General features: G+C 36.8%; 4 protein-coding genes and 1 long non-coding RNA gene across 5 annotated transcripts in view; 3 read left to right on the forward strand and 2 right to left on the reverse strand.

Annotated features, from left to right (window-relative positions):
* The first annotated feature begins 726 nt into the window (after positions 1 to 726).
* LOC138136205 (transmembrane and ubiquitin-like domain-containing protein 1) lies at positions 727 to 3,141 on the forward strand. The gene is made up of 5 exons (XM_069055263.1): positions 727 to 1,181; positions 1,234 to 1,365; positions 1,414 to 1,855; positions 2,494 to 2,802; positions 2,852 to 3,141. The coding sequence occupies exons 1-5, from the start codon at positions 1,112 to 1,114 to the stop codon at positions 3,000 to 3,002; spliced, it is 1,104 nt and encodes a 367-aa protein (XP_068911364.1). The 5' UTR covers positions 727 to 1,111; the 3' UTR covers positions 3,003 to 3,141.
* Positions 3,142 to 3,326: 185 nt separating this feature from the next.
* On the forward strand, positions 3,327 to 7,476 carry put (activin A receptor type 2 punt). The gene is made up of 9 exons (XM_069055262.1): positions 3,327 to 3,478; positions 3,531 to 3,745; positions 3,791 to 3,956; positions 4,014 to 4,144; positions 4,281 to 4,662; positions 4,715 to 4,902; positions 4,997 to 5,266; positions 5,316 to 5,496; positions 5,672 to 7,476. Exons 1-8 carry the CDS (start codon positions 3,418 to 3,420, stop codon positions 5,490 to 5,492), a joined length of 1,590 nt encoding a protein of 529 aa, XP_068911363.1. The 5' UTR covers positions 3,327 to 3,417; the 3' UTR covers positions 5,493 to 5,496; positions 5,672 to 7,476.
* An 82-nt stretch (positions 7,477 to 7,558) lies between these two features.
* The window catches only part of LOC138136206 (uncharacterized), a 43,761-nt gene continuing 25,305 nt past the window's right edge, over positions 7,559 to 26,014 (reverse strand). Inside the window, exons 2-7 of the mRNA XM_069055264.1 lie at positions 24,058 to 24,193; positions 19,202 to 19,259; positions 18,963 to 19,034; positions 18,736 to 18,872; positions 17,818 to 18,007; positions 7,559 to 8,637 (exon numbers count right to left, since the gene is read on the reverse strand). Of these exons, the coding sequence (XP_068911365.1) occupies positions 8,459 to 8,637; positions 17,818 to 18,007; positions 18,736 to 18,872; positions 18,963 to 19,034; positions 19,202 to 19,259; positions 24,058 to 24,193 (772 nt within the window). The 3' untranslated portion in view covers positions 7,559 to 8,458. The remainder of the gene's footprint in view (positions 8,638 to 17,817; positions 18,008 to 18,735; positions 18,873 to 18,962; positions 19,035 to 19,201; positions 19,260 to 24,057; positions 24,194 to 26,014) is intronic.
* On the forward strand, positions 13,717 to 15,315 carry LOC138137119 (uncharacterized). Its single transcript, XM_069056404.1, has 3 exons — positions 13,717 to 14,292; positions 14,345 to 15,018; positions 15,090 to 15,315. Exons 1-3 carry the CDS (start codon positions 14,018 to 14,020, stop codon positions 15,272 to 15,274), a joined length of 1,134 nt encoding a protein of 377 aa, XP_068912505.1. The 5' UTR covers positions 13,717 to 14,017; the 3' UTR covers positions 15,275 to 15,315.
* LOC138137121 (uncharacterized) lies at positions 15,020 to 15,486 on the reverse strand. Its single transcript, XR_011161560.1, has 2 exons — positions 15,319 to 15,486; positions 15,020 to 15,263 (listed from the first exon to the last, which is right to left on the reverse strand). It is a non-coding gene; the product is annotated as an uncharacterized lncRNA (long non-coding RNA).

Raw genomic sequence — 26,014 nt, forward strand, 5'->3', positions numbered from 1 at the left:
AAGATAACCCTTGAGGGTAAAGAGCAAGAATGCAACAAAAATGCCTCCGTTGACGTCTATTTTAAATTCCTCACTGTAAAACGTTTCACAATAATAAACAATTGTACTTAAAATAGTGATCTATTATTTTAGTCTATGTATTATTAATTTTTTGTAGCCTTTTTCACTTTCTACATTTAAGGAAATTTTACACCACATGCACGTCAGGATTGCTACCTAGCTGTTTAATGATTACAGAATTATTCCAAGTGTTTTGATGACACCACAATATTTTCCTGATGTAGGTAGGTACCTACCTAAATAGGTAGTACCTACATATTTAAACTAACCTGAGCCATATAATTTTACTTATAATGAGATTGATGATAACCGCAAACAGTAATTTATCACCTATTGTAATCGACATTGGAGGAAACAATGTTATGGATGGATCGATGCAAAGCTTCTAATTATTTTTGTTTGTCTATTTTTTTATCTAAATTTTACACTTGCAATGACGCGTCTTGACGTAAATAATCGAATTCATAAAAATCGATCACTCTACTAATTGCGATTTGATATTTAATTTTCAATCGTAGTCATATCCAATGTCCAAAGTCTTTAAAGTGTTTATTTTTATTGAGTTGGTGTTTTTCGTTCGATCGGACATATCTTTCTAGTGGGGTAAGTTATTGAAGAAGTAGTAACGGTAACAAGTTCATAATCATGTGATTATAAATATTACTGAATATACCTACACATTTTCAAATTTTGTGTCGTTTCGGGACATTAAACTCGAATCACTCTGTATATTGATTAGTAGGCGTAGAGTCATCTGGCGGCGTTCGGTGTAACTAGCGTAACGAAAGGTCAAAAACAGAAATCTGACAGGTGACAGTTGTAGAAAAACAGTACGTAAATGCGATTCATACTCTTGTTTGCCAATTTTTCCGGTTTTTCCCGTGTTGATTTGTGAATCTGGACCACAGAAACAAAAAATCCGTCGCAATAAGTCCTGCAGTCAAAACATACGTCGTGTGTGGTCAAACGTCGAATTCGAAACAATTGCCATCCAGTTGTCAGTTGTCACCTTCTGGGCAATCACCAGAACTAATTGTTATTTTTGCCAAATATGACATTGATCGAAGGCATAGGTGATGAAGTGACACATTTCTTTATCGGTCTGTTGGTTGTGCTAGTTGGTAAGAGGTGAAAATCGCATGTGGTGAGCACTAGGTCGGTGTCCAATTTCAGTGTCTTTGGCTTGGTGGACGACCAGCATCTCCGAGCAGAGACATGTCCAGACTGTTTGGCTGCTGGACCGTCGACGACACAGAGCCCATCGCAGACTCACCAACCACACACACACAGTCACGATAGCCGAAGGTGCCCTCGCGTCATTTACGTGTCATTGATTTAACCTCACAATTACAGGCACAGCGACGGCCGCCGCCCTGCAAGCCGACAGCCCTGCCCTCGTTGCTGCGGAGGTCAAGCCGCCCGAAGCTAGCACCAGCAGCTCAGACGCCAGCGCCTCCGACGAACGCGCTGAAAATGATGAGAGGAGTAGAATAGTCGAGACTATGGATGCTGACGCCTGCGTCGTCCGACAGCGCCGTTTGGCCTTCTATAACAGGGACGGGGACGACTTCAGTGAGAATTCTACTTCTACTAGTTACACCACCAACCCTACCATCATGGAGCACAACTATGCTGAAGCGTCCGCTCCAGACGTAGTACATAACCTCAATCCGAACGCGCAAGACAAAGAGACGGCGCGAGATGGAACCGGCATTACCATCAAGCTTAAGTACATCAACGATGATCTTAAGCTGGTCGATGGAAAGCTCCAGGAACAGTTGGGAGATTTTAAAAAGTAAGACGGCGTTGCGTATATACAGGGTGGGCGACTCACGGAATCGAAATTGAGTAGCCATTTTAATAAACAACAAATCTCTTTGAAATTTTTTTGCCGGAATTCAACCTCAGATAGGGATTTAGTTAATTTCAACTTATTTTTTTGACAGCTGAGACACTATACCGGGTGGTCTTCCAACTAATGTAAAAATAATTACATCTGAGTAATGATACGAATTGACTTATGTTAAGTACTAAAGGTTGTTATTGTTTTCGGTTTCATCGGAAATGATACCGACTTTGATTTTTTTTGAATCGTGACAGTATTCCAAATTTCGTATTGATTTTTGTTTAAACGAAGACAGCAAAGGTAATTTGATTATACAGTTTTACAAAATCTTGTTTTTCTGCTGCGGAGAATAAGGAACAAACGTGAGTCAACCGGTATAAATATGTATGTCACTTTAACTTGACATTTTATGCGCATTCATTTGTCTAGACAGGCGATTGTCTGTCGACTGTTGCATAATAAGTTAATTTGATTTGGCGAAAATGATCAGATTTTTTTGGATAGTAAAAACTTCTAGGGTTTTAAAAAATCAGCATTAGTTATTATTGTTATTAAAACTTAAGCTATAATGAAGCGATACATTTTAGGCGGCATTTCCAAGGCGAGCTTTCCTCACACAAACTTGTCCGTTTGATATTCAACGGGCAAGTCCTTCAGCAGGACAATAAAACTCTCGAAGGTTGTGGACTGTTCGATAACTGCGTAGTTCACTGCATCATCCATCAGAGGAGGCCGTCGCCCAGAGACGACGCCTCCCCTGATTCAAGAGGCGAACAGTCATCGAGTCTCAACGGGAACACCAATCAAAATAACAATAATCAAGGTCGCGACTGGGACTTGGGCAATTTTTTATTTGCCATTATCAGTTTCACATTGTTGTCGGCGTGGTACTTCAGGTAAGCACCTCGCGGGTAAATTTGACACTAGCTGAATCAGTTCTCTTAGGTATGTCTATGCCCACTTATATACAGTTACAGCAACTGTAGGTCTAATCTTAATGACTGGAGTATTCACCATCGCACTGTTCGGATTCTACTTTCCCGATCACGAGCAGCTGCAGCAGCGCGTGGAGAACGCACCGGGAGCTCAATCGTAAACTTAAAATTGTTTCGTATGCAGAATTTTTGTTTGTTCCTCACAATGTGTAATAAAATTTAATTTATACATCCTATATTTTCTCATAGGTCGTTGTTGATAAATATGGTTATTTTAATAAATTTGATCATTTAATAAAACAGGTGTCTTTCTTCCCGACTGTGTGGACCACTTGTCGAGGCCACCCTGTATACAATCGTGGTTGTTAATTAAGCGTACAACTAATTTGAGCAGTTACAAATGGTATTTCGAGCGACAACATAAATAAATTAATGAATTACATAACGCAGGGTTTGCACAAATATGCAAAGAATGTGGGATTGTTTTGGTAATTTGGTGATTTTGTGAGCGTCAGGTTGGTGGTTGGACAGGTCGACAAATGTCAAAAGCGTAAATGAATACGATGCGAACAAGAAATGGCTAACTTGAAGATAAACAACTTCGTAAATCTAGCGCTAATAATTGGAGTCACGTTAGGTAATTAGCTTTAGTCGATTAGAACCACCTAAACTGTCAAACTCCTTCGTAGATTGTAAATTGAGCAGTGCAGGGATAGGTAGCAGCACGCTACCTGTTACGACGTTATGCGAATTTTACAACCGCACAGAATGCGTCGAGGGCAAAGGGCCCGGTTGCAATGCAATACAAGAGTGCGAGCCACCCGAAGACGGAAAGCGGAATCATTGTTTTGTGTTGTGGTCGAAGAACGAAACCAGCAATGGCAACATTACTATATCGCTCAAGGTAAACAAAATATTGTCGCGACTTTGGGTTGTTATGTAATTTTAGGGGTGCTTCCTCAATTACGAGATGTGCTATGACAAGACAGAGTGTGTGGAGGAGAGTCCCAAGACTAAAAAGAATGGACACATGTTTTGTTGTTGCGAGGGAAACATGTGCAACCAAAACTTCACTTGGGACCCTGCACCCTTCACAGAAGCACCACCTTCGAGCAGTAAGTAGCCATCAAGAAATTAATTAATTCCAAATTTATTGTAATGTGGCACTGTAGCCCCCATGCCTGTGCACCACTCGTCCAATCAACTTTACTACATAGTAGCGGCGGTTATCGTGGCCGGTTTCCTAATTGGCACGATCGTGGTCGTGATTTTTTGGGGCAAGAAAAAGTTCTACTTTAATGAGGTGAGTGTCAAAACTTGACTTGATCATTTTAAAAGTCTCACTTGCAAATTTGTTTACTTTTCACGCTGTCGTCCAGTGGGGCGTAAGTCTCTGATTTTCATTCGTTTCGCCTTGTTTATTTGTGATTCGGTTCCAGCTCCCGACCACGGAGCCCAATCCAATGCCGCCGCCTTCGCCATTTTTGGACATGCGTCCCATCCAGTTGATCGAAATCAAGGCGCGCGGCCGCTTCGGAGCCGTGTGGAAAGCTCAATTCAAGTCGGAGGAAGTCGCGGTGAAAATTTTCCCGATCCAGGATAAGCAGTCTTGGCTGTCGGAACAAGAAATCTTCAAGTTGCCCTACATGAACCACCCGAATATTCTCCAGTACATAGGGGTGGAGAAGCGGGGCGACAACCTCAAAGCGGAGTTTTGGTTGATCACGGCCTACCACGAACGGGGTTCCTTGTGCGACTACCTCAAAGCGCACACGCTTACGTGGAACGAGCTATGTCTGGTCGCTGAGACCATGGCGAGAGGTGAACAATCGGTATTTGTGATTTCACTGTTTTGCATTTGGTTTGTCGTCAGGTTTGATGCATTTGCATGAAGCGGTCCCGGGGAAGTACCCGCAGGACCCCATAAAGCCAGCGGTGGCCCATCGCGACTTTAAGAGCAAAAATGTATTGCTGAAGAACAACATGACGGCGTGCATCGCTGACTTCGGTCTGGCTTTGGTCTTCGAGTTCGGAAAGTCTTGTGGCGACACCCACGGCCAGGTTCGGAACTTCTTAGTGCTCTCGGAAATGAGTTTTTTATTAAAAATATATTACATTTTAATTTGTGCGGACTGCAGACTGAATTCGGTTGCAGGTGGGTACGCGCCGATACATGGCGCCGGAAGTGCTAGAGGGCGCCATCGACTTCAACCCCGACGCCTTCCTCCGCATAGACATGTACGCCTGCGGGTTGGTCCTGTGGGAGTTGGTGTCGCGTTGCACAGCCCAAGACGGTCCCATAGCTGAGTACCGGTTGCCTTTCGAGGAGGAGGTGGGCCAACACCCGACCCTCGAAGACATGCAGGAGTCGGTGGTGCAGAGAAAGGTCCGGCCGGTGATACAAGAGCACTGGAGGCAACATCCGGTGAGGGCGCACGCCACCCGTTCGCACCGTACTAATCTTTTCCCTCCAGGGTATGGCAGCGATGTGCGACACCATCGAAGAGTGCTGGGACCATGACGCTGAAGCCAGACTGTCAGCTTCGTGCGTGATGGAAAGGGCGATGATGCAGAAGAGGTATAACGTCTCGTTCTACGGGATGCGCATCGAAAACGAGACCCTCTCACCAGTCAAAGAGAATAGCATGTAGGCAGGTAAGTGACAAGGGAGATTTGTTTCCGCATGTATCAGGGCGCCACCTACCGAACCAAAATCGAAACCAACAGATCCCGTATTGTCCACACCGACTCGTACTAACCAGAGGTCCCAACTGCGCCACTTCCAAAACGCCACCAAACGACCAAAGTGTGAACTGTTTTTTGTTTCTAGCTAGCAGTGAGCAACCCGTACCTGCATTGCTATAATAAGTACCTGGCGCCGAGCAGCCTGTGCCGTGTCTTAGTTACCACACTTGCCTACTACGGAGAAGTAACTTGTCGTCGTCTTTTATTTGTTTTTACGTTTGCAACAGCAGCGGCAGTAGTTTTTATTGTTTTGACATCGCAATATGCAGCGATTGTTTTTTTTTTTTGACCATACCGATGTGCCAATAGAGACAGTGATTTTTCTATAGAACTTCAAAGACTGCGTTTTACGTTTTTTTTTTTTTTAAACATTGTGTGGTGTTCGGGACACTGAAAAACAGACCGAGAAAACTATAAACAAACAATAATAAAGACGTGAACACGTTCACTCGTTTATAATCCAAGTATTTTTTCATGTTAACGGTTTCGATTTAGGTAAATGTAAATGTCGCGTAGGAACACGATTGGTGTTCGGTAGAGGACGACTAATTGCAGAAGAGGAACCTTAATTGCATCAAAGACGGATCTTGTTTGGATTGGGCGCACAAAACGGAGTATTCAATGTAACAATCGATTAGATTTCTTATCGAGACGCCCTCTCCTGTCAAAATTTTCCACGTTGGAATCGCGATTCTAACGGAAATTGACCGGCAACTAAACCGAGATTAAATTCGTGCAATTAACGTTAAGTTTGCAAAAACTTAAGTAACTAACATAAGCCGAGTATATTTTTAATAATTGTGTGTTTAGAAAATTAGATGAACAATGTACAGACCTTGTAATTTGTTGGAAATACCCAGTAGACCTGGTGAATATTTTTTAAATTGTTAAAATTTATTTTTATTAACTGACTAACGAAACGTTTTTTGACTAGTGTTAAGTGAAAATTTTTAACATTTCATCTCGCGGTATTCTAAACAGACCATCAGAAATACTCACGTCTCATTGGTAAAAACTAAACGAGTGTCGGTTCGACGTAGTGCCGCGCCACAACAGTCGCGGGACTCTGACGTTCGCCATTTCGAACATTTCGACCGCTCGATGGCGCCACGCGCGCGCGGCGCCACGTCGAGACACCCGAACGAGAAAATATTTGGAAAACCAAAGACTGATCCGAAATGCTGTATAAATTAATTTAGTCGAGAAGAGAATCCACAAAATCATGTGTCTCTCCATCAGCGGTGGAATTTGTTAGAACTAGTTGTAGGTTTGATTTACTGTCGCCACCATCCTCAGGTAGACGAGTATTGAAACGTTTTCTTGCCAACTACCCCTGTTTTGTTTCTTGAACACTGCCTCGTTATTTTTTATCCTGTTCAACTACCTCTGCGTACGTTTTGTGGTGCTTCACTAAAAAGAAGGCTGGAATTGTTTTTGTTTTGTTTTTAGCGTTCACATTTTTTTCCACCCACGACTCGATAATAATAATAATAAGATGAAAGTAAGATTTCTGTAAATAGGATATCCTCTTGGTTATCATTTTGTTGTAGAATAATTTTAGATTTAAGACGAACATATCACGATTTTGTTTTTTTTTTTTCTAATTTTCATACATCACACAACAACAGTTCAAATACAGTACAACTTGACAGAAAATAATAGCATTCCGATAACCGATCTACTATGTAACAGTTCAGTACGATTTTCATTTGTTAATTTTGTACCGGCTCATTCGCGACACAAACTGTATAAATCGTAGTTTTAGGTTGTATATCTTATTCTAAAGGCAGTTTTTTTACGTGTAGATGAATTAGGTAATGTCTATCTCATAATTTCGTTAAGATTATTATTTGTATAAATAGTAAATGGACTATTAAATTATCAACTATTGTGCAGGTGTCATTAGCCCCAGTCTCCGACTCTCCATCCGGCGCTTCCCACTGTTCAGTCCGCGGTCCGCAATAACAGTCCGTAGTAATGATATGCTTTATTTAAATTCTAATTCTTCACATTGTTATGACAGAGAGTGTACAAGGCCTCACCATTCCAAGTTAGAATAATTAATTACTTAACAATTATGACAAGGTAATAAATACAAAACGTGGACGTAATAAAATCACTTACAATAAATAATGCAGAATAAAGACTGTTGGGAGAAATTTACAACAATATGATGCAGATTGACTGACGAAAATTTCGCAACAGAAATCGTATTGTTGTGATTAAATCCTTGCCGAGTGTAATGCCGCTTTTCAATTTTTTTTTGTGATACATCAATAAAATTAACTAATTAGGGACGAATACAGTTTAAGGCTAGAACAACACGATTTAGTCGTCAACTTTTTTTTTGTTTGTTATTAGAGATATGTCAGTTACAAAGTTTGGTATTCAGTATCTCTATTACACAGGAAAAAAGTGTCTATGAAAAACATTCAGTCTTACTTCACGTAATTTTACGTTCAACTATCTAGTTCTGCCCCGGACAAACGACAAAATAAACGCTTCCAAACAATAAATCACTTGAAACATCTACTTTTGGTCAGTTATTCAGGCTCCTCTAGAACACTACTTACAAAAAATACAAAAATATATCACTGACATCCCTTAAGGTATTTCTTTGACCAACTCGCTAAGAAACATTGAGACATTATTTCCGAAAGATTACAAATTTCTCTTTTTTTTTCTAGTAGAATAATTAGTCTAAAATTTTCATAATATAATACTCTTCCGAATGGCCTGCGGCAATTTCAGTTTTCGAACGAGAGAGACATATTTACAGGACCAAGAACAGGAGCGACCACATGAAATTGCCGCCCATCCTCACCGCTTTCTGTATTGTCCTAAAGGTGAGTACACAGGTGGAAGTTTGGGTTTATTGTTTGCTTGGCACGACCCGGGCCCTCAACATCTGGACAGTCTGCTGGCTCACCGGCTCCGTTGGAGATTCTGAGTCGGAACTGGTTCCGAAGGGCGGGTGATTCCCCGGAACTATGAGGGCGTTGTTGCCGCCGTTCGACAAATGCTCGTCGAAGGGAGACAGGTGGGTTCCGTCTGCGGACAAAACTAAAAATTACAACCAGGTTTTTTGTTAAAAAAAAAATCTGGAAAATTGTACAAAGTCATCGGTGGAGCGAGAATGTTCCTAAATAGGACTGCAATAATAAACCTAGTTGTCAATGGACATACTCGTACCTAATTAAATATTGTACTCTGCTTCGTTATTTTGAGTGACTAATTCAGACTTAGTTGTGCAAGCTTAGAAGATGATCTCTGGCGTACACTCCAAAAGTGTAACAACACCAAAAGTAATCATTGCAGATTAAAAATTGTGGAAGTTGTTAGTTTCCATTTATTTTTTAATAATTAGTTGAAGAGAAAATTCTCAATGGTTTAAAAAAGAAAGAAATTTCGTGTCTTACTATTAACAATAAATGAAACTGGAATTAATCGCCAAAACAAGGCACAATTGTCTGCAAGAGTTTTTAAATATGCAACCAATAAAACAGCATAAGCCCTAGATGCGAGCACGTGACGTCAGTACGGCCTATTGGAGTGTTGGCCATTGTTTAGAAACATAAATAAATCAGACTTGTCTGCTACGAAAACTCTTACATTCTCTTCTCCACTGTATTGAATAATAAGTGAAGCGAGGATTGAATAAGGTACCCACGTCCTGTGTGAATTATGCCGAGTTTCCACATGCAAGGATTACTGGCGCCAGTCGACCGACACCAATTTAGATCCACGGGGTGAAACCAAAAATTCACTTGGCGGCAATAAATTGGCACCACTAATCTTTGCCCCTAGGAAAGTTAGAAGCCGGTGAACTTTTTGGCGCGAATGTCATTTGTTCGGCTCAACCCGAACAGAAACGGGAGTAGGGCGTCGCGAAATTAATATTTTCCGAGGTCAAAAAATAGGTATGCAGGGTATTTCACGATGATAATTAAGGTTAGGAATCGTATTCGAATTATTCGAATAAATATTCAAGTGACTATTCGAATACCAAAATTCAAGAAAGTCCCAACCTTAGTGATATTGAGCCCGACCGAATTGAAAATGCAACCCACAATACATTTCCAAAGTTAACGTGGATCTTTGTTTTTCGAATTGAAAAACATAAAACATGGTTAGCTGTGCAGTTTCGTAAATTTTGACATAAACTTAATTAGCTTGGTTAAATGAAATTGTGAAAAAACGAAGAGTTTTTCGGAAAATATTTATTGTCTGCAAAAACGCGCCCCTGCACAAGCATTTTTATTACATTCGCCATAAATGAGAATTCAGAATCATGCCTGTTTTCTAATCGTTCGAAATATATTTTAATGGTCCTATTTTAACTTGTTCGTAAATGTCAATTGTGACAAATAAAATTACCTAACTTTTTTTAAATTTAAGAAGTCACGTAACACGTAAATATGTTATTTTGCAATAAAATACAAGGTACCTATTTCACGAGTGTGCCGGGCGGAATTCAAAATGCAACCCACAATACATTTCAAAAGTTAATGTGGTAATTAAATATGGTATTGTTTTAAAATGAAATTATTATAAATGATGGGTTTGCTTCTAATAATTTTATTTTTTGCACATTTTGAAGTTTTACAGCATTGTGTGAAAATATGGGATCTATATTTTAATAATTTTTGTAGAATAGGTGTATTAAAACATGAGTTTTATAAAACTTATATTAAGACACGAGTCAGATTTGCAGCACGACTGCTCCAAGGAGGAGTGCCTGTAAATGACGAGTGCTCTGAAGATTTATAAAACGAATTTTTAATGCTATTTTTCATTTGCATATTAAATATGTACATGTTTTTTTACAAATAAAATCAATTTTGATAATTTAGGGAATTTTGTGACAGTTGGTGACACATTTATTTCATGGTTAACATTTAAAGTAAAATTCTAAATTTGAATCTAGACTAAACATAATTGTCATTTTTCGCAAGTGAAATTGCAATTAAAGATGAATTATCTAGAAATGCGGCAAATAGCAGAGAATACCAGAGTCAATTTGCTGCCAGCAATGTGTGTTACCAACTGAAAATAGTTCCTAGATTTCGGATGTGTTAATAGCTTATTAACGCATTCAAAACGAATGCGTTAACAGCTTTGTTAAAACAGCAAATTAGAAAAAATAACTTTATCACAAAGTGTTATTAACAAGTGCTTCCAGTAAACATGTAAATAACGATTACAAATAAACTGACTACTCAATCGGATTACGTTATAAGATAATTTAGGCGAAAACAAATAAAGTCTTGTACCTAACGGAAAAAAATAATTATTGGAATATTTACATAATAATTTACGAATTTCAAATACGAATAAAGCAGTATGTGCACGTGGATTAAAAATGGCACATAATGCGAGTATTTACATCACATGATTTTATGATGAAATACAAGCAAAAAACTCTAGAACCAACTTACTATTGTTAACCCTCTGCTCATGGAGTTATTAACTGTCAATTTTACCATTTTGCTTATCGGTTTATTTGTAATTTCATTTTTATAAATGCTATTCAAGGATTGTCATTAATATTTAATCGAAGGTAAAATAACAAGACCTAATTTTTTTATCGGATAAATTTTTCAATTTTACTTTGAATAAAAATGAGTTTAAGTGACAATTGGGAAATTTATCAGATATAAAAAATCAGGTCGTGTTATTTTTGGCAAGATTAATTCCAGAATACAAACTTTAATGTTAATTATTTATTTATAATACTTAGTTATTAAAAACACAATTAAAAACAATTTGAAAATCTGACAGGAGTAGCATGCAATTTAATCACTTTAGGGTAGCAGGACGTTTTAACCACGATAAACATTTTTGATTGGATGAAAGCATGCGCTCTGATTGGCTGAACACGCACGTTTGATGTATATGGGAATTAATCATTATTACATATTTATCATTAACCAAATTCAAATTAGAATTTTTTGCAAAATTATTGGTTACAATAAAGTTCTAATTTGAGAAGACGAGTAATGGGTCGTTGGCCAAAAAGATTAATACATTACTAATGCGGTAGGCATTTTACATCGCTCGGTTTTTGTTAAAACACTCCCGCTTCGCGGTCGTGTTTCAATCTAAAAACCTCGCGCTGTACAATGTAGCCTACCGCATTTGTAATGTAAATAACTATTACCCAATTGTTTTGAAATTGTAATACAAAATCTTGTAAATGTTTCTTGCTTTGGTATTTGTTATTTTTAGTTAGGTACATAATGAAATATTTTTCTGCTCAATTTAGACTTTGAAATTTAAATGCTTTATTCAACTATACTAAGCTACTTCACACTACTTGCCGACTTACATCCAAATTTGTTATGCTCAAAACACCAGAAATCAACGAATCCGAACTTTTCGTTGGAACACCCTATACATTATGTACTAGTATTAGGTAAAAAGTATGGAAATATTAACGCTTTAACTTTTAATTTTATATCGAATTTATATGGTAATTTTCGATTAAGAAGAAAAGTTCGAAAGTTGTATGTTTTTTTAAAGAACAACCTTAATTTATTAATTTTTATTAGTTTATTTCATCGGTAAGAGCAAAGTAGTTTGAAAGTAACATAATGAATGTCATTATTAAATCTGCAATTTTTTTTTAATTGAATAAGTGAATGATTGTCATTGGCGATTTGATACTTATCTTATCACTGAATTACTTGTCGCTTTTGCTTTTCAAAATAAATGTTGAAATTATGATTGATCTGATTTGTTACCTTACTGCCATTTTGTTTAACCTGGATTGAAATTATTTGTGTAGTACAATAGACATTTTGATAAATGTTGCCTAAAGTTAAATATCAAACTACTAGTTAATCGGTCGATTTATTACATCCGCTTTACGAGTAAAGCCGGAGATAAATTATAAATTTAACTGTTCTGAAAGTGACTCCAAACCACTTAGTTAAAAGCTTTTGCACCACATATCGTTGCGTCTTTGTTAATCTTTCGATATTATGTTATTAAAACAGAAAAGTAATGGTTATGCGTTTAACCAGGATGAGGTTTATTGCAGAAACGTTACAGGTACTGCAAGAATGCGGGCCATGTTTTTAAGAAATTATGTAAATATTTGGAAATAATTTCGTGTGTTTGTAGAAAAAGAGATTTTGGTGGTCAAATGCGAATTTAAAAAAAAAAATGTGTGACAGAGTGGTAACCAATGATGACCATTCAAGGTGTAAATACAGTAATCGAACTTGAGGATTTTGAGGTAGACTTTATATTGAAATTTATAATTTTTACGAAAAGACACATTAATTCAAGATCTGGAATGGATTGGAGAATTATTTCCTTTACGAAAAATAATAAGAAACTGTCAATTAAGAAAGTGACGTTTAGTCCTCTAGAATTGAGTTTTTAGAAAAATCAAAAGTTGGGGTGATACCACCAACTTCTTTTCAAGACTTAAAAAATAATTCCAAAGAAGAACCTTTGTTTATTACTAATGCTGGTAGCTCAGAAGGTTTTGTTTCAAATGTCGAAATAAATAAACACCAAATAGTAATTTGGATATACAGAGTGATCACAAAAAAACGCCCCAGCTTATATCTTTCTTGTTTGACATCCGATTTCAACGAGCAATACATCAAATTAAAGGGTTTAAAAGTACTATAAACTGTGAATAAAATGTTGCCCTTAGCAACCCTCCATTGCAAGAGTCAAGGGTTAACTGTATTTTTTTTTAATGGCAACATACAATTTTTTTGGTACAGTTAGATTCATCATGTTTTTCTGAGTTCAAAAATATAGCACACCCTGTATATTTAAATATCATTCTAATTTCTAATCCTAATAGGAATAAGTAGAACTTTATTCGTAGCAGGCCATGAATTACTTATGAAGACATTTTTGTAGTCATGGAAACAATATTTATTAAGTAATACAAACAATAAAAATAACAATAATTTTTTTTCAACTGATCTGTTCAAATTGAGCACCATTTTGTTCGAGACACTTCGCGTGGCATTCAGAAGGTTTTCAGGTGCCGTTTCTCTGCAAGTAGTAATTTCTATTATTTCCGAAATATGCTTGTAACATATCCACAATTTTCATTATTGTTCATTTTATTTCACAACACGAAATTGGAGAAAAAAAATTAAACAAAAATTATGACAATAGTTATTTATGGTATAAGTGGGTTATTTAAGATATTACCCACGAGAGGTATTTGTAACCTACGAGGGCTTGCCCGAGTAGGTTATTACCTCAAGTGGGTAATACTTAATAACCCACGTATGCCATACAACGTTTTATCCAATATTCCAAAAATTTTTAGATAATAACATTATTAACGAAAATCTGCTCCCGTGTTCGGTTATGATGATTAATGAATCTAGTGTGTATTTTAAGTCAAACATGACAACCGTTGCGATGTTATTTGTTTATAAACAACAAACAAGGCATGAAAATGGAAATATTTGTGCCAGAAGATGTGTTAGAAGAGGCTCAAGAAGTGGCTGGTAATTTACTACCGGCAAAGTCGCGTGAAAAGTATGAAAAGCAATTTGCGCACTTTGTTACCTGGAGAAAAGCAAGAGGAGTTCGTGGAACAAACGAGGACATTCTTCTGGCTTATTTTCGAACCCTTTCTGATACCTGTGTGGGGTCCTCTTTATGGTGTAAGTACTCTATGCTAAAAAGTACTTTGAAGATTGAGGAAAAAGAGGATATATCGAGGTAAGTGATCCTGTTAGATGCAATGCTTTCTTTAAGCCATAAAACATTTCAGATTTTCCAAGCTACAAGCGTTTTTGAAGAGAAAATCTTCCAATCATAGAGCAAAAAAAGCAAATGTTCTTGAAATTACACATATTGATAAGTTTTTGGGTGAAGCTGATAACAACGAGTACCTAATGATGAAGATTGTTTTAATAATGGGCATATTTGGAGCGTGTCGATGCGACGAGTTGGTAAAAATGAGTGTAGATGATGTTACAGAGGTTGGTACATATTTAAGCATAGATATACCGATGACGAAAACGGACAAACCTCGTCGGTTCGTCATTGTTAAAGAAGGTTGTTCAGCAGATCCCATTGCTTTATATCAGAAGTATATTTCTCTTCGTCCAGCCAACATCAAACATAATAGACTCTTTCTACGTTATGCAAATGGCAAATGTACCGTTCAACCAGTAGGAATTAATAAAATTGCAAGCATTCCCAGTGTTATCGCATCGTACCTGAAATTAGAGCACCCTGAAACCTACACAGGTCATAGCTTAAGGCGATCCTCCACTACGTTACTTGCAGAAGGTGGAGCAGATGTCATTAATCTTAAACGACATGGTGGATGGCGATCTTCTAAAACAGCTGAAGAATATGTTGCCGATTCAAACAACAGTAAAATAAAGATAGCAAAGACAATTATAGGAATCAATAGATCTTCTTTCAATGATTTGCCAGGTTAGCTATATTTTCTATTTTAAATTTTAAAATTAAGATTACATAAAACTAACCAAAACATTTGTTTCAAGGTGAAAAATATACCAGGATTGTAAATGAGAATTCGGTGGCCAGCACAAGTACAGGTGATTCTGTAACGTTAAAACATGAAGCTTCTGATTCGCAAGGCGTTGAGTCCAGAGAGATTGCTGGAATTCACTTTCACGGTTCACTTTCAAATGTTCATTTTTATTTTGCACAGAATTCTGAAAAATAATTTCAAATTTGATGTATCTTTAATAAAGTGTTCAGAATATGTACCTAAATTTTATTTCATCCTATAAGATAAACAATGGGTTATGGATGTTAATAACCCACGGTGCTAATGGCAACGTGGGTTATAACAAACAGACTAGTTATAGCCCAGTTTACTTAATTAAAACTAACTAGTAAAACACGATATTACTATTGAATATTGGATAAATAAAGTTTATTTTCAAAATAAATATTTATTTTTTTGTGTTTCCATAGCTAGAAGAATATTTTAAGTAATTCATGGCCTGTTACGAATAAAGTTCTACTTATTCCTAATGATTTATAATTGAATTTTATTTATTTCTTATGTTAGAATAACATTTAAATATACAGGGTGTGCTATATTTTTTAACTCAAAAAAACATAATGAATCTAACTGTACCAAAAAAATTATATGTTGCTATTTAAAAAATTTAAGTTGACCCTTGACCCTTGTAAGATAGGGTTGCTAAGGGCAACATTTTATATCTAGTTTATAGTACTTTTTGAACCCTTTAATTTGATGTACCGCTCGTTGAAATCGGATTTCAAATAAGAAAGATATAAGCTGGGGCGTTTTTTTGTGATCACTCTGTATGTACTCCAAACTTTTGTACTTTTCCCTCAACGATTTTCAAACCATAACTTTATGAAAGATTTAAAGGCAGTAAGCAATAGTCGAATGAATTTTATCTTTTTTTTTTCTAAATAGACGCATTCTGTCTTAAAATTGCCGCAACTAAATACCGAAATCACAAGAAAAATAGCTAAGGTAAACTCTAAAAAATTTTGAAGCATTTTGTTTGATTGAGCCCTAAAACTTGTTTGGACGATGAAAGGTATTTCAGAAGAAGTAAATCACAGAAAAGACAATTCGATAACGCCTTCACAAGTCATCCATCATCACAAAGAATCTACAAAAGTAATATTCTACTTGTGGTCTGCAAGAGAAGTCTTTCTGAGTCATTCTTCACAGTGTTTCTCTTTGCAAATTATTAAAGGTGAATAAGGATAAAAGTTAGAAATATACCTTTATCTAATCCCGTGGGATAAGTGATACTACTATAGCTCAGGCATTTTCATTACCTCACTCAGTGAGGTAATGAGTTTCATTACCGCACTCAGTGGGATAAATGAGTTTCATTACCTCACTCAGTGAGAAAAGTAAATTCTTATCCCACTGAGTGCGGTAATGAAACTCATTTATTTCACTGGCGAAAATCAATAGATAAGATTTATTTTTTTAATTTGGGGCGGTCTTAGATAAAATTTTGTACATAACACGTGGGCTAAAGCATATTACAGGCAACTCGTGTGATTACAGATCTGCAACCTTCACACTCGAGTCCTGTAATATTGCTTTTATCCCACTAATTATGTAAATAACTATTACATTTACATAGACATCACTCAGATGTAGATTATGTTTTTTGTCAAGATAAAGAATCTTCACATACGTCCCTAGTTTTGGTATACAAGAATTATAACTTTGCTAATTCCTTTGATGGATATTGTTCTTTGATGTTTAAGAAAAATTAGTAATACTATATTTCCTAAATTTACAATAATTACTGAACTGATATAGCCTCTATGGTTACGCGATTTGCTTTCAATTGAAAAAATAAATGGAAAAAAATTCGACAGTTTACTATAAAATTTGATAGTCTTTTTTACAGTAAAGTAGTTTTTGTTTATCCTTTCAACTCTTCTCCAAACATTTTCGTCAGTGTCACAGTTTAATTACCCTCACAGATACATTAGTAATTACATATCCATAGTGAAAACAATGTTCTTACCCGTCTAAACAATCGAAGGACAGATCTTTAGTTGGTTTAATTTGTAACTTAAATCAACGTACCTTGAGATTTAGAAAAGATTACGAACATCATTTTCAAAAAATAATTGGGGCAATTGTCATAATGAAATTGGTTTTCATTTTGAACAATCGTTACTTGTTTGGCAAAAATTTAGGATGTAAAACTAAAAAGAATATTTGCTTCTGTTTGATTACACTAGTCACCCCCAACTCCATTTGTGCTTGTAGATTAACGCAACATTACGAGTATTATGCGTCTTCGGTTCTATAGAGCTTACGGGGCCGCTGCAGAAATTTATGTCGTTCAACTGTACATGCTCTATATCCCGTGCTTTCCCATTTACACGGTCGAGTAAACAGATTAGGTGTGCCCCAAACGTCGAAAATAATCGAAACGTATGAATAACGACCCTCGCGATAAAGTATCAGCCATTCAGGAGTTACTGTCGACGTTACGACGCCTTCGGGGACGATTCGGTCGTTCAACAAGAAAATGAAGTTTGCATGGTAATGTCAAGATCAATCATTACTTTTGAGAGTCTTCTGCATTATGCAATTCCGAGTGGAATTGGTGTTAATGGACACCAAATAAACAAACAAATTTATACTTTTAAGAATTTCTCTCCGATTTTAAAGATTAGGTCATTTTGTAGCATCTCTCAAAGTTATGGTCCTTCGAACCGGATAGTATTGTTTTGACAGGGACTTACATATCTTATTCCCGTTGCCGAGATTGACGTTATCGATTTGGTATTTAGCGGCCAAGGCCGCCAAGTGGTCCGTCTCGGCTTCGTCATCTTCTAAACTGGAGTAACTTCCGGTCGTCGCGTCCCCATCAGAAGAACCCTTGGACTGTTTGTCACCTCGACCCACCTCCACCTCTTCTTCCTCCTCCTCTTCCTGCAAAAACAAACCGCTTTGTACGAATCGTAATTAGTGAGCGACCAATTTGTTTGTCTGCAGGATCGTTAATTCATGAATTAATTTTCTCCCCGGGAGGTATCGCGGATCTATCATTAATTAGTTTTAGCAGTTGCAGTGCATGGCACGTGACATTTTCCGGGACGCTTTCAGATCCGATTAACGAGTTAAGACTTGGCAAGGGGAAGGTTCTTGCGGACACGAATCTAGGTCGTCTAAGACAACGATCAAAAAGTGTAATCGTACAGATGTTTTTTGGGTTTTGTTTTGTTCAGTAACCGAAAAAATTTGTCGAGTGGAATTCGATTAGATCATTTCGCGAATCAAATAAATTCAGAAGAAGAAAAACGAGTGGACCATAAAGAGATGTTGTGAAGTATTCTCTCGGGTGTAGTTAATGTGTCGAGCAAGAATTTATTCTTCACGAGTAGAGTATAGTGTTAATGTATGCTAGACGTTCATGAAAGATTCATTTTGATTGCATTCAAATTTGAAAGGTTGCCTTCCGACCGATCCTTTTACGTTTCGCAGGTTAGACGCCGCAAACAAGCCACAAACGCCTTTGACCCTTTCTGCAAAAGGTCAAAACCCCGCTCTATATTAATGCGGCGGAGTTTCGGCGAGTTTTCAGTCGAACTTTAATCCCGCTCCCGTTTCCCGTTCTCAATTGAAACAAAGGAAAGATTATCTAAATGGATCCCGCTAACCTCCTCCTGGCCGTCGCTGCTCTCCTCCGAGCTGCTGCTGCTGTCGGAATCCGAGCTGCTGGAGGACGAGCCGTTCTCCTCACTAGCGTCGTCTTCTCCGTCGCTGTCGTTGCTGCTGCCGTCCTCCGAAGCGGTCGCTGGGGGGTGGAAAACGTACAAAAGCTTTAGCCGGGCGACAATCGAGCTTATTATGCAAATGCGGGCGGTAACCGTTCGCCTGTACTTACTTTGCTGGAGCTTTTCCAGGATCAGCGGGTAGAACTCTTTGGCGGTGGCATTGTTCGGTTCGTATTGGAGTACTGCGAAAAAAAAAAGAAGAGAAAGAAAGGGGGAAAACCGATTGTGGGGGGATTATGGAGATTAGAATTTATTAAATTATGAAATTGAAAGCGGTCTAAGCCGCAGCTTCGATACGGAAAAGATAAATCAAATATTTGTCTTGGTTATTGGCAATTAAAATACTTACTCAGTTTGCAGTATTTCAGTGCTGTCACGTAATCTTTCATCATCACAGCCGATAGGAACTGAAATGAAAACACTGTGTTAGGGATTTTTCAAGAAAATGGTGAAGATCAATTCTCCTGCAACTTCTTTAATAACACAGTGATTTAGAAAAAAATTAAAATCAGATTTATCATGTTGATGCTTTTGAACATCGATATTCAACTTGGAATTAACATAAAAATATATCTTTTTTTGTCTCTATACAAACGGTTGAAGTGGTTTTGTTTGTAACCGGAGTTGAAACACTTCAAATCCTAGGAGTTGAAATGTCTACAGGCGGCTCGACCGAGTCAAATGTAAGGTCATTTGAAGCATTTCTTACGACTTACTTATCATTAATTACTGGCTTCATGTATGTAGAACTCGGAAAAAATATTTAAAAAATTCTATTTCAAAAAATAAATTGACATTTCATTTTTGAGGTACATTTTTTTTAACTGCTTTTAGTCTTCTACTCGGTCTTCTACGTTGTCCCACAACCTCGTAGGTAAAATTTCGGCACATTTTTAAAATACACCTTGTATATCATATTTTATAAAACGTACACCAATGCGGTTTTCTTGTTTTAAAGTAAATTTCCTAGAGGTTACTTCGCATTGGCGTACGTTTTATAAAATATGATATACAGGGTGTATTTTAAAAATATACTGAAATTTTACCTACGAGGTTGTGGAACAACGTTGAAGACTAAAAGCAGGTAAAAAAAAATTACCTCAAAAATTAAATGTCAATTTATTTTTTGACATAGAATTTTTTAAATATTTTTTCTGAGTTCTACATGAAGCCAGTAGCTCGCGGTTAAAGATTGGCAGGAAATTTACCTAACACCCTGTATAATTCTGAGTAGACAGTCTTTTTGTACTTGGCCCAGTTGCGATCTCGACTTCGTCTCGTGTTCAATCTCTGGGCTTAGCACAAAAAACACTTCTACTCTTTATGATATAATCTATTTCTTTGTTTTGTTTTTGTGTGGTTATCTTACTGTAGATGTACAATAAATGCAATAGTTCCCAATATATTTCTCTGCGAGGCACTTCCAAGCCAAAATCCATTGATCAGGATCCTTCCTGAAAAATTCTACTGGCAACCCCGTTTCTCTCATGACCTCTCTTCTACAATGGATTTCCAAAACAACAACAAACAACTGGGCAAATACCGTTACAGTGACATTTTAATTTTTCAATTATTTATTACTGGCTGACCCTTGTTTTTGGCACACATTCACCTGGTTATGACCGTCCCTGTTTGTGCGCCGAAGTTTTGGGATGCCGCAAAATTTTCTTATTTTACGATTATTCGGGTTTCGCTCGACTAATGAGACAATTTCAGTCGGTGAATATCAGGCAAATTGGTGCGACCTACACCGCCCCCGGTACAGCTGGTTTAATTAAATCCCGAGGCTTGAATGGGAGACATTCCGTGACAGATCGTTCGGTCTGCTTAATTGAAAGTAAATTAATATAGAATATTTTTAAGGTAGCAACACGACTTAATGTTTTGAATAGACCAAAAAACGATAAAATTCTTCAGGGGAGTTTTCGCAGCGTAATTAAATGCGAACTCCGCTTCGGGGCGAATTTGTTTTGAAGGGAGGAATGTGATTTAAGCGTCGACGTGAAGTTTGCCGGTAAAAAAAAATCAGTTTGGGAACAATGCAGCAGGATGTTCTGGACGTTTTAGGCGGCTGGGGGTCTTTAAAACGATCCATTTATCCCGACTAGGCCATTAATCTTAAAATTGAAGCTGTGAAACAATGGATTTTTATTGTTTCGGTTCGACACAATCATTATTTAAACCCGTCTCATAATATTTTTTATCGTTGGAAGACCAAAATCGTAGATATCCCATTGCGCAGGTGCCAATCAAATTTCTACAAAACTATGTCAATTGCATTTATACCACTTTGTAATAGTTGTTACAGACTTCTGTCGGGGTTTGTTCAACATTTCTCTAAGGGAAATTTTCATGAATTGTAAATGTAGCCGGATTTATAATAACTTCCAAATTGAAGATTAATTTCGTGGTAAACTATCATCAACAAAGTTGGGCAGATATTAATTGGATAGACCACAACGAAGTTTGATGATGGGACGTGCAACCCTCGACAACAATTATCTGAATCAAAGTACTGTTTTCTCAATTTAGTTGTAGATCGTAAAATTTTTAACGGGCACAGTGGTTGGATTTGAAAAGGTTGGAAACCGGCGCGTGCTATCTGCCATACAATGCAAATATACAAAATGTACAATACAATCCTGCTTAAAATATTGCCTGCCAGTGGTAAACTAGGATTTATAAGCCCCGCAAGATCTTTAACTTAAAGCACCATAAAATTTTACGACCTACAACCAAAGTGAGCAAACAGTATTTCTTATTCGTTGCCAGGAATTGTCCATCAAATTTTTCAGCCACGAGCCGCCACTGGTAACTTAATTTTGATAAATCTATCAATAATAGTTTTGTTTTTGTGCGCATTTTTTTAAATAGTTCAAAACGTCTACTAGATTAATGTGTCTGCAGTAAGGAGATTAAATTTAATCTCATTGGTATTACATACAGTCGAATGCAAAAAAAAGTAGACAGAAATAGTTTCCTGCAATTGTTTTTCCTCAAAATGTTATTGTATAAATGTGGCTTTTCTAATACGAGTATCGACAACTTATTCTCACTTTTTTTTTGCATTCGACTGTAGACTTGACTTGGTTAAGTTTTGGCACTTGATGCTGTGAATATTAATGATTTTAGAAGAGATGCTCTTCTGGTTATTTATATGAGATGATTTCTGTAACTATATAATACTTTCTTACGATACAAGTACCGTGTGTGTCATTTTGCACCACTGCTAAAATCCAGACGATCACGATAAAAGCGGAAGAATTTTACCTTTGTTGACATTTTACCGCACAAGTGCGGTAAAGTATGTTATTATTATGCATGGATAATAAATAGATAAGAATAGTAGAGGACATTTTTTTATATCCGAGTTGTAATATTTAAAAGAGTGTTAGGCTATAATAGTCTTCTCAACTGTGGTATAGATATTATTTTTTTCACTAGTAGAACATTTATTCTTATTACTGAACCATTTTTATATTCATAAAAAAATAAAAAATTGATATAAATGCTCGATATTAAATATCCGGGAAGATTTTAAATTCTACGTGATAATTGTAATGTAATCCATTTGGGGAAATTGAACATTTATGGGCAAAGGTCACGGTGCAATAATTTTTGTACCAAAATTAATAAATGAAAAATACTTTCAACAATCAAATTTTAATTTTACTTCATCGTAAAAGTTTCATTTGTCGCTTTCACCTCGAATAACAGAAATTTTATTTGTTATTTGCCAGATCCTCCCATTTCCTTAGCTTTCTACAACTAAATTACTCCTACCGATTCCAGAAATTTGTTAAGAACGCAACGTTGACACAGACAGGGACGTAGAATGTTTCCATCGATCCCACTAAGTGGCAACTCGCAGCTTCTCCAGCCATAAAAATCCAACGTAACAAAACGGAAATTGCTCATTTCGAGTACGATTAATTAGACTTAAACTTCCTTTACAGTTTATGAAACCTATAATCCAGAAACTAGGGCAAACTTGTATAATAATTCCGAGATCAAAGATTCCAGGGAATCGGCAGCCAAGTGCAGTGTCACCCTTGCACTTGGCACCCATCCAAGCGCGACCCTTCCACGCTTTTTGCGAATAAAATTCATCCCTCACCTGCATTATCCAACATTTTGACGCGGCGACGTAATTCCGGCTTAAAGGGCGCACTTCCCCTAATGGGTTTTTTTCGTACAAAAACGGCGACTCGATTGGTTCGTTTCATAATTAATTTAGCCCCTAATGAGCGGCGCTTTTCAAGTTGCACGTTGAATTTCCGCGGTGATAAAATTTTTTAGCCAAACTGTCCAATTTCCCGGAGCGACTCCCCCGTTTGATTACTTCCGGAGTGTAATCGCGTTCATCTCGCAACTACCGGGAAATAAAGTCCGGTCACTAAGTAGTGGAGCGAGACGAGACTCCTGATAAAAGCACGAGGCTACGGATTAAGAATGTACCATGGTAACGGAACTTTTAGGGTAATTCGTTTGGTGATGTTTTGGGAACAATTTGATTATTCCCGAGAGAAGTTAAGGGAAAGATTCGATGAAAGCCAACGTTACGAACGTGATACGACGAGTCGAATATTTGAGTGAGCTTTTCATTTCTGTTTTGCCAGAGTTGAATTGAATTAATTGAAAAGAAAGAACTTATAGATTAGTATTGTTAAGATATACAGGGTGTTATTGAAATGCGTGGACAAATTTTAACCAGGCTTCATATAGAACTCGGAAAAAATATTTAAAAAATTCTATGTCAAAAAATAAAAATGACATTTATTTTTTGAGCTACAATTTTTTAAAATTGCTTTTAGTCTTTTACGTTATCCCACAACCTCGTAGGTATAATTTCGGCACATTTTAAAAATACACCCTGTATATCATATTTTATAAAATGTACGCCAATTTTTCTTCATAGTCGTAGAAAAAGTATAGTACATATTCTATTCGCGGATAATGGCCATTACTCGCTCAGATGAATTACGCCACTCGCCTGCGGTTCGTGACACAAAATCATCCTAACTGATAATAGCCATCATTATCCGCTATAATACAATTTCTAATGATATAGTTGATACATTTAGACGTGATCGAGATTATTTTGCTCATTTTAGAAGCAATAGATGTAGAAATCTTCCAAGACAAGTTTCTTCCAAATTTTCTTCACACTTTAACTGATTATATTTTAAAGATTACTTCACTTACCTCTGCTAAAAACTCGGTTGGCGCCGAGATGCTCTCATCGGCGTCTGTGTACTCGCTCAGGTCCTCGTTACTGCTGGACGTCGGTTTCAGTAAACCGACATTCCCATTGTCCTCGGTAGTCATGGTCGTGAAGGTTCTGGAACAAAATGAGACGTATCTTGAAGAGCAGACGAGCTTCCGATATGTATTTGGGGGGATATGTTCGAGGGAGAGTTCACAATAAGGCCTTTATTGTTCAAGTTATCAAAAATCAATTTGCCTCGGCTCACCGCTCCTATCGATATTAATAAAGATGCTATCCTATTTTCTTTGGGAAGGAGGTTTCTGCTGAGACGTACGAAATTGATATCTCTCGTGGATTATGTCAAAATGTGCGATTTTCGATTTTTCATGAAACTGATGAAATATGAAAAGTTCTCACAAGATGGATGAGCTTCAGAAACAGCAAAAACGAGAATAGTGCTATAAGTATAGAACTGTGTGTGGGTTGTTTATAATTTCCATAATTCCTTCCCTAGAGAATAAGATGCAGCTTGTGTATAAAGCACTTTTTTCTACAAGTGGGAAGTTTACACGCACGAGTGCAGTCTGTTATAATGTAAACAGGTAAAGAAGTACGTTATACACAAGTTGCGTACATAACATTTTGCACCATCATTGTTTCTATAAATATGAATTAGGCAGCATTTACTTTCTACTGTCATTGTGAAACTTACATAACCACATTTAGCGTTTCTTTTACAATTATTTTCGTAGAATTATTGGATACCGTGGTGAAAGTGATAATGAAGGACTGCCAAATGTTTTACCAGAAATTACTTTTGTATTTTCTTTATTTCTGCAGCAAATTAGATAAAATTTGCTTAAACGCAAGTGTAGCAAAGTATGAAATATTCCACGCTACAAGAAAATGTCTACTTTCGACGCATAATATTGATTAATTCCCACGTACATCAAACGTGCGTGTTCAGCCAATCAGAGCGCTTGCTTTCATCCAATCAAAAATGTTTATTTCGATAAAAACGTCCTACTACTCTGTCATCTGTCAAAAGTGATTAAAATTGCATGCTACCTATTCCTGTCAGATTCTCAAATTGTTTTTAATGATTCTTTTTAATTTTTAATTTTAAAGTATGTATTCTGGAATTAATCTTGCCAAAAATAACACGACCTAATTTTTTGTATCTAATAAATTTCCTAATTTTCACTTAAACATTTTTGCTTTGGACAATTTTACTCGCTGATATTTGGGCATTTTTATTCAAAGGCCTAACCAGAATAAAAATGCCCAAATTCACATTTTTTTTAATGGTGGTGAAAAATAGTATATTATATGACAGAGGAATGAAGTGCATCTTTTCATTGCGAGTGTAAGCTTGTTGCACGAGCGCAGCGAGGACAATTATTACAGGAGGGACGAAAAGCACTGAATATGATGTACTGTTTCTGCATGATCTGATGCATTTAATCGTAAAACACTTTTTGCAAAAGGACAGTAAAACAAGGCGCACTAGATTTTTGTTCTTATTCAGAACACGAGTGAATGAAATGTAGCAGTCAACGTGTCATTATTCAATATAAGTAGGTGTATTGATTGCAACATATTGTAACTTTCAATTTTACATTACATTATTCATACTTTGACGTATTAATATCAACGTAACAATTTCACTGTCAATAAATTAACCTAAAGCCAGTTGTGTTTTCACTCTCAAGCGACAAAAAGTGCTACTTTTCTACAATTTTCTCCACGATTATTAAAGAATGAATGCATTCTTGTTGGATATTCAATGAAAGAATGATATCAATTCCACGCCCCGTGTTAGAATATACTGAAATCCACGACTGTCGGCCAATCACATCCCTCGTATATTCATTCTATCACGGGATTTCTATCAATCGGATGCGTTTGTAAACAATATGTGGCGCATCGCGCAGTAACCGCTAAACGAGGCAC

Source organism: Tenebrio molitor, chromosome 8, assembly GCF_963966145.1.
Source record: "Tenebrio molitor chromosome 8, icTenMoli1.1, whole genome shotgun sequence".
In the NCBI taxonomy this organism is placed as follows: Eukaryota; Metazoa; Arthropoda; class Insecta; order Coleoptera; family Tenebrionidae; genus Tenebrio; species Tenebrio molitor.

Excerpts from the sequence above, each read along its gene's own strand:
- LOC138136205 (XM_069055263.1), top strand. The coding sequence starts at position 1,112 with ATGACATTGATCGAAGGCATAGGTGATGAAGTGACACATTTCTTTATC. Across the intron at positions 1,366-1,413 it reads CACAGTCACGATAGCCGAAG|GCACAGCGACGGCCGCCGCC; the intron begins GTGCCCTCGCGT and ends TCACAATTACAG. Across the intron at positions 2,803-2,851 it reads TTGTCGGCGTGGTACTTCAG|GTATGTCTATGCCCACTTAT; the intron begins GTAAGCACCTCG and ends CAGTTCTCTTAG.
- put (XM_069055262.1), top strand. The coding sequence starts at position 3,418 with ATGGCTAACTTGAAGATAAACAACTTCGTAAATCTAGCGCTAATAATT. Across the intron at positions 3,746-3,790 it reads ACATTACTATATCGCTCAAG|GGGTGCTTCCTCAATTACGA; the intron begins GTAAACAAAATA and ends ATGTAATTTTAG. Across the intron at positions 4,903-4,996 it reads GTGGCGACACCCACGGCCAG|GTGGGTACGCGCCGATACAT; the intron begins GTTCGGAACTTC and ends ATTCGGTTGCAG.
- LOC138137119 (XM_069056404.1), top strand. The coding sequence starts at position 14,018 with ATGAAAATGGAAATATTTGTGCCAGAAGATGTGTTAGAAGAGGCTCAA. Across the intron at positions 14,293-14,344 it reads GAAAAAGAGGATATATCGAG|ATTTTCCAAGCTACAAGCGT; the intron begins GTAAGTGATCCT and ends AAAACATTTCAG. Across the intron at positions 15,019-15,089 it reads TTCTTTCAATGATTTGCCAG|GTGAAAAATATACCAGGATT; the intron begins GTTAGCTATATT and ends ATTTGTTTCAAG.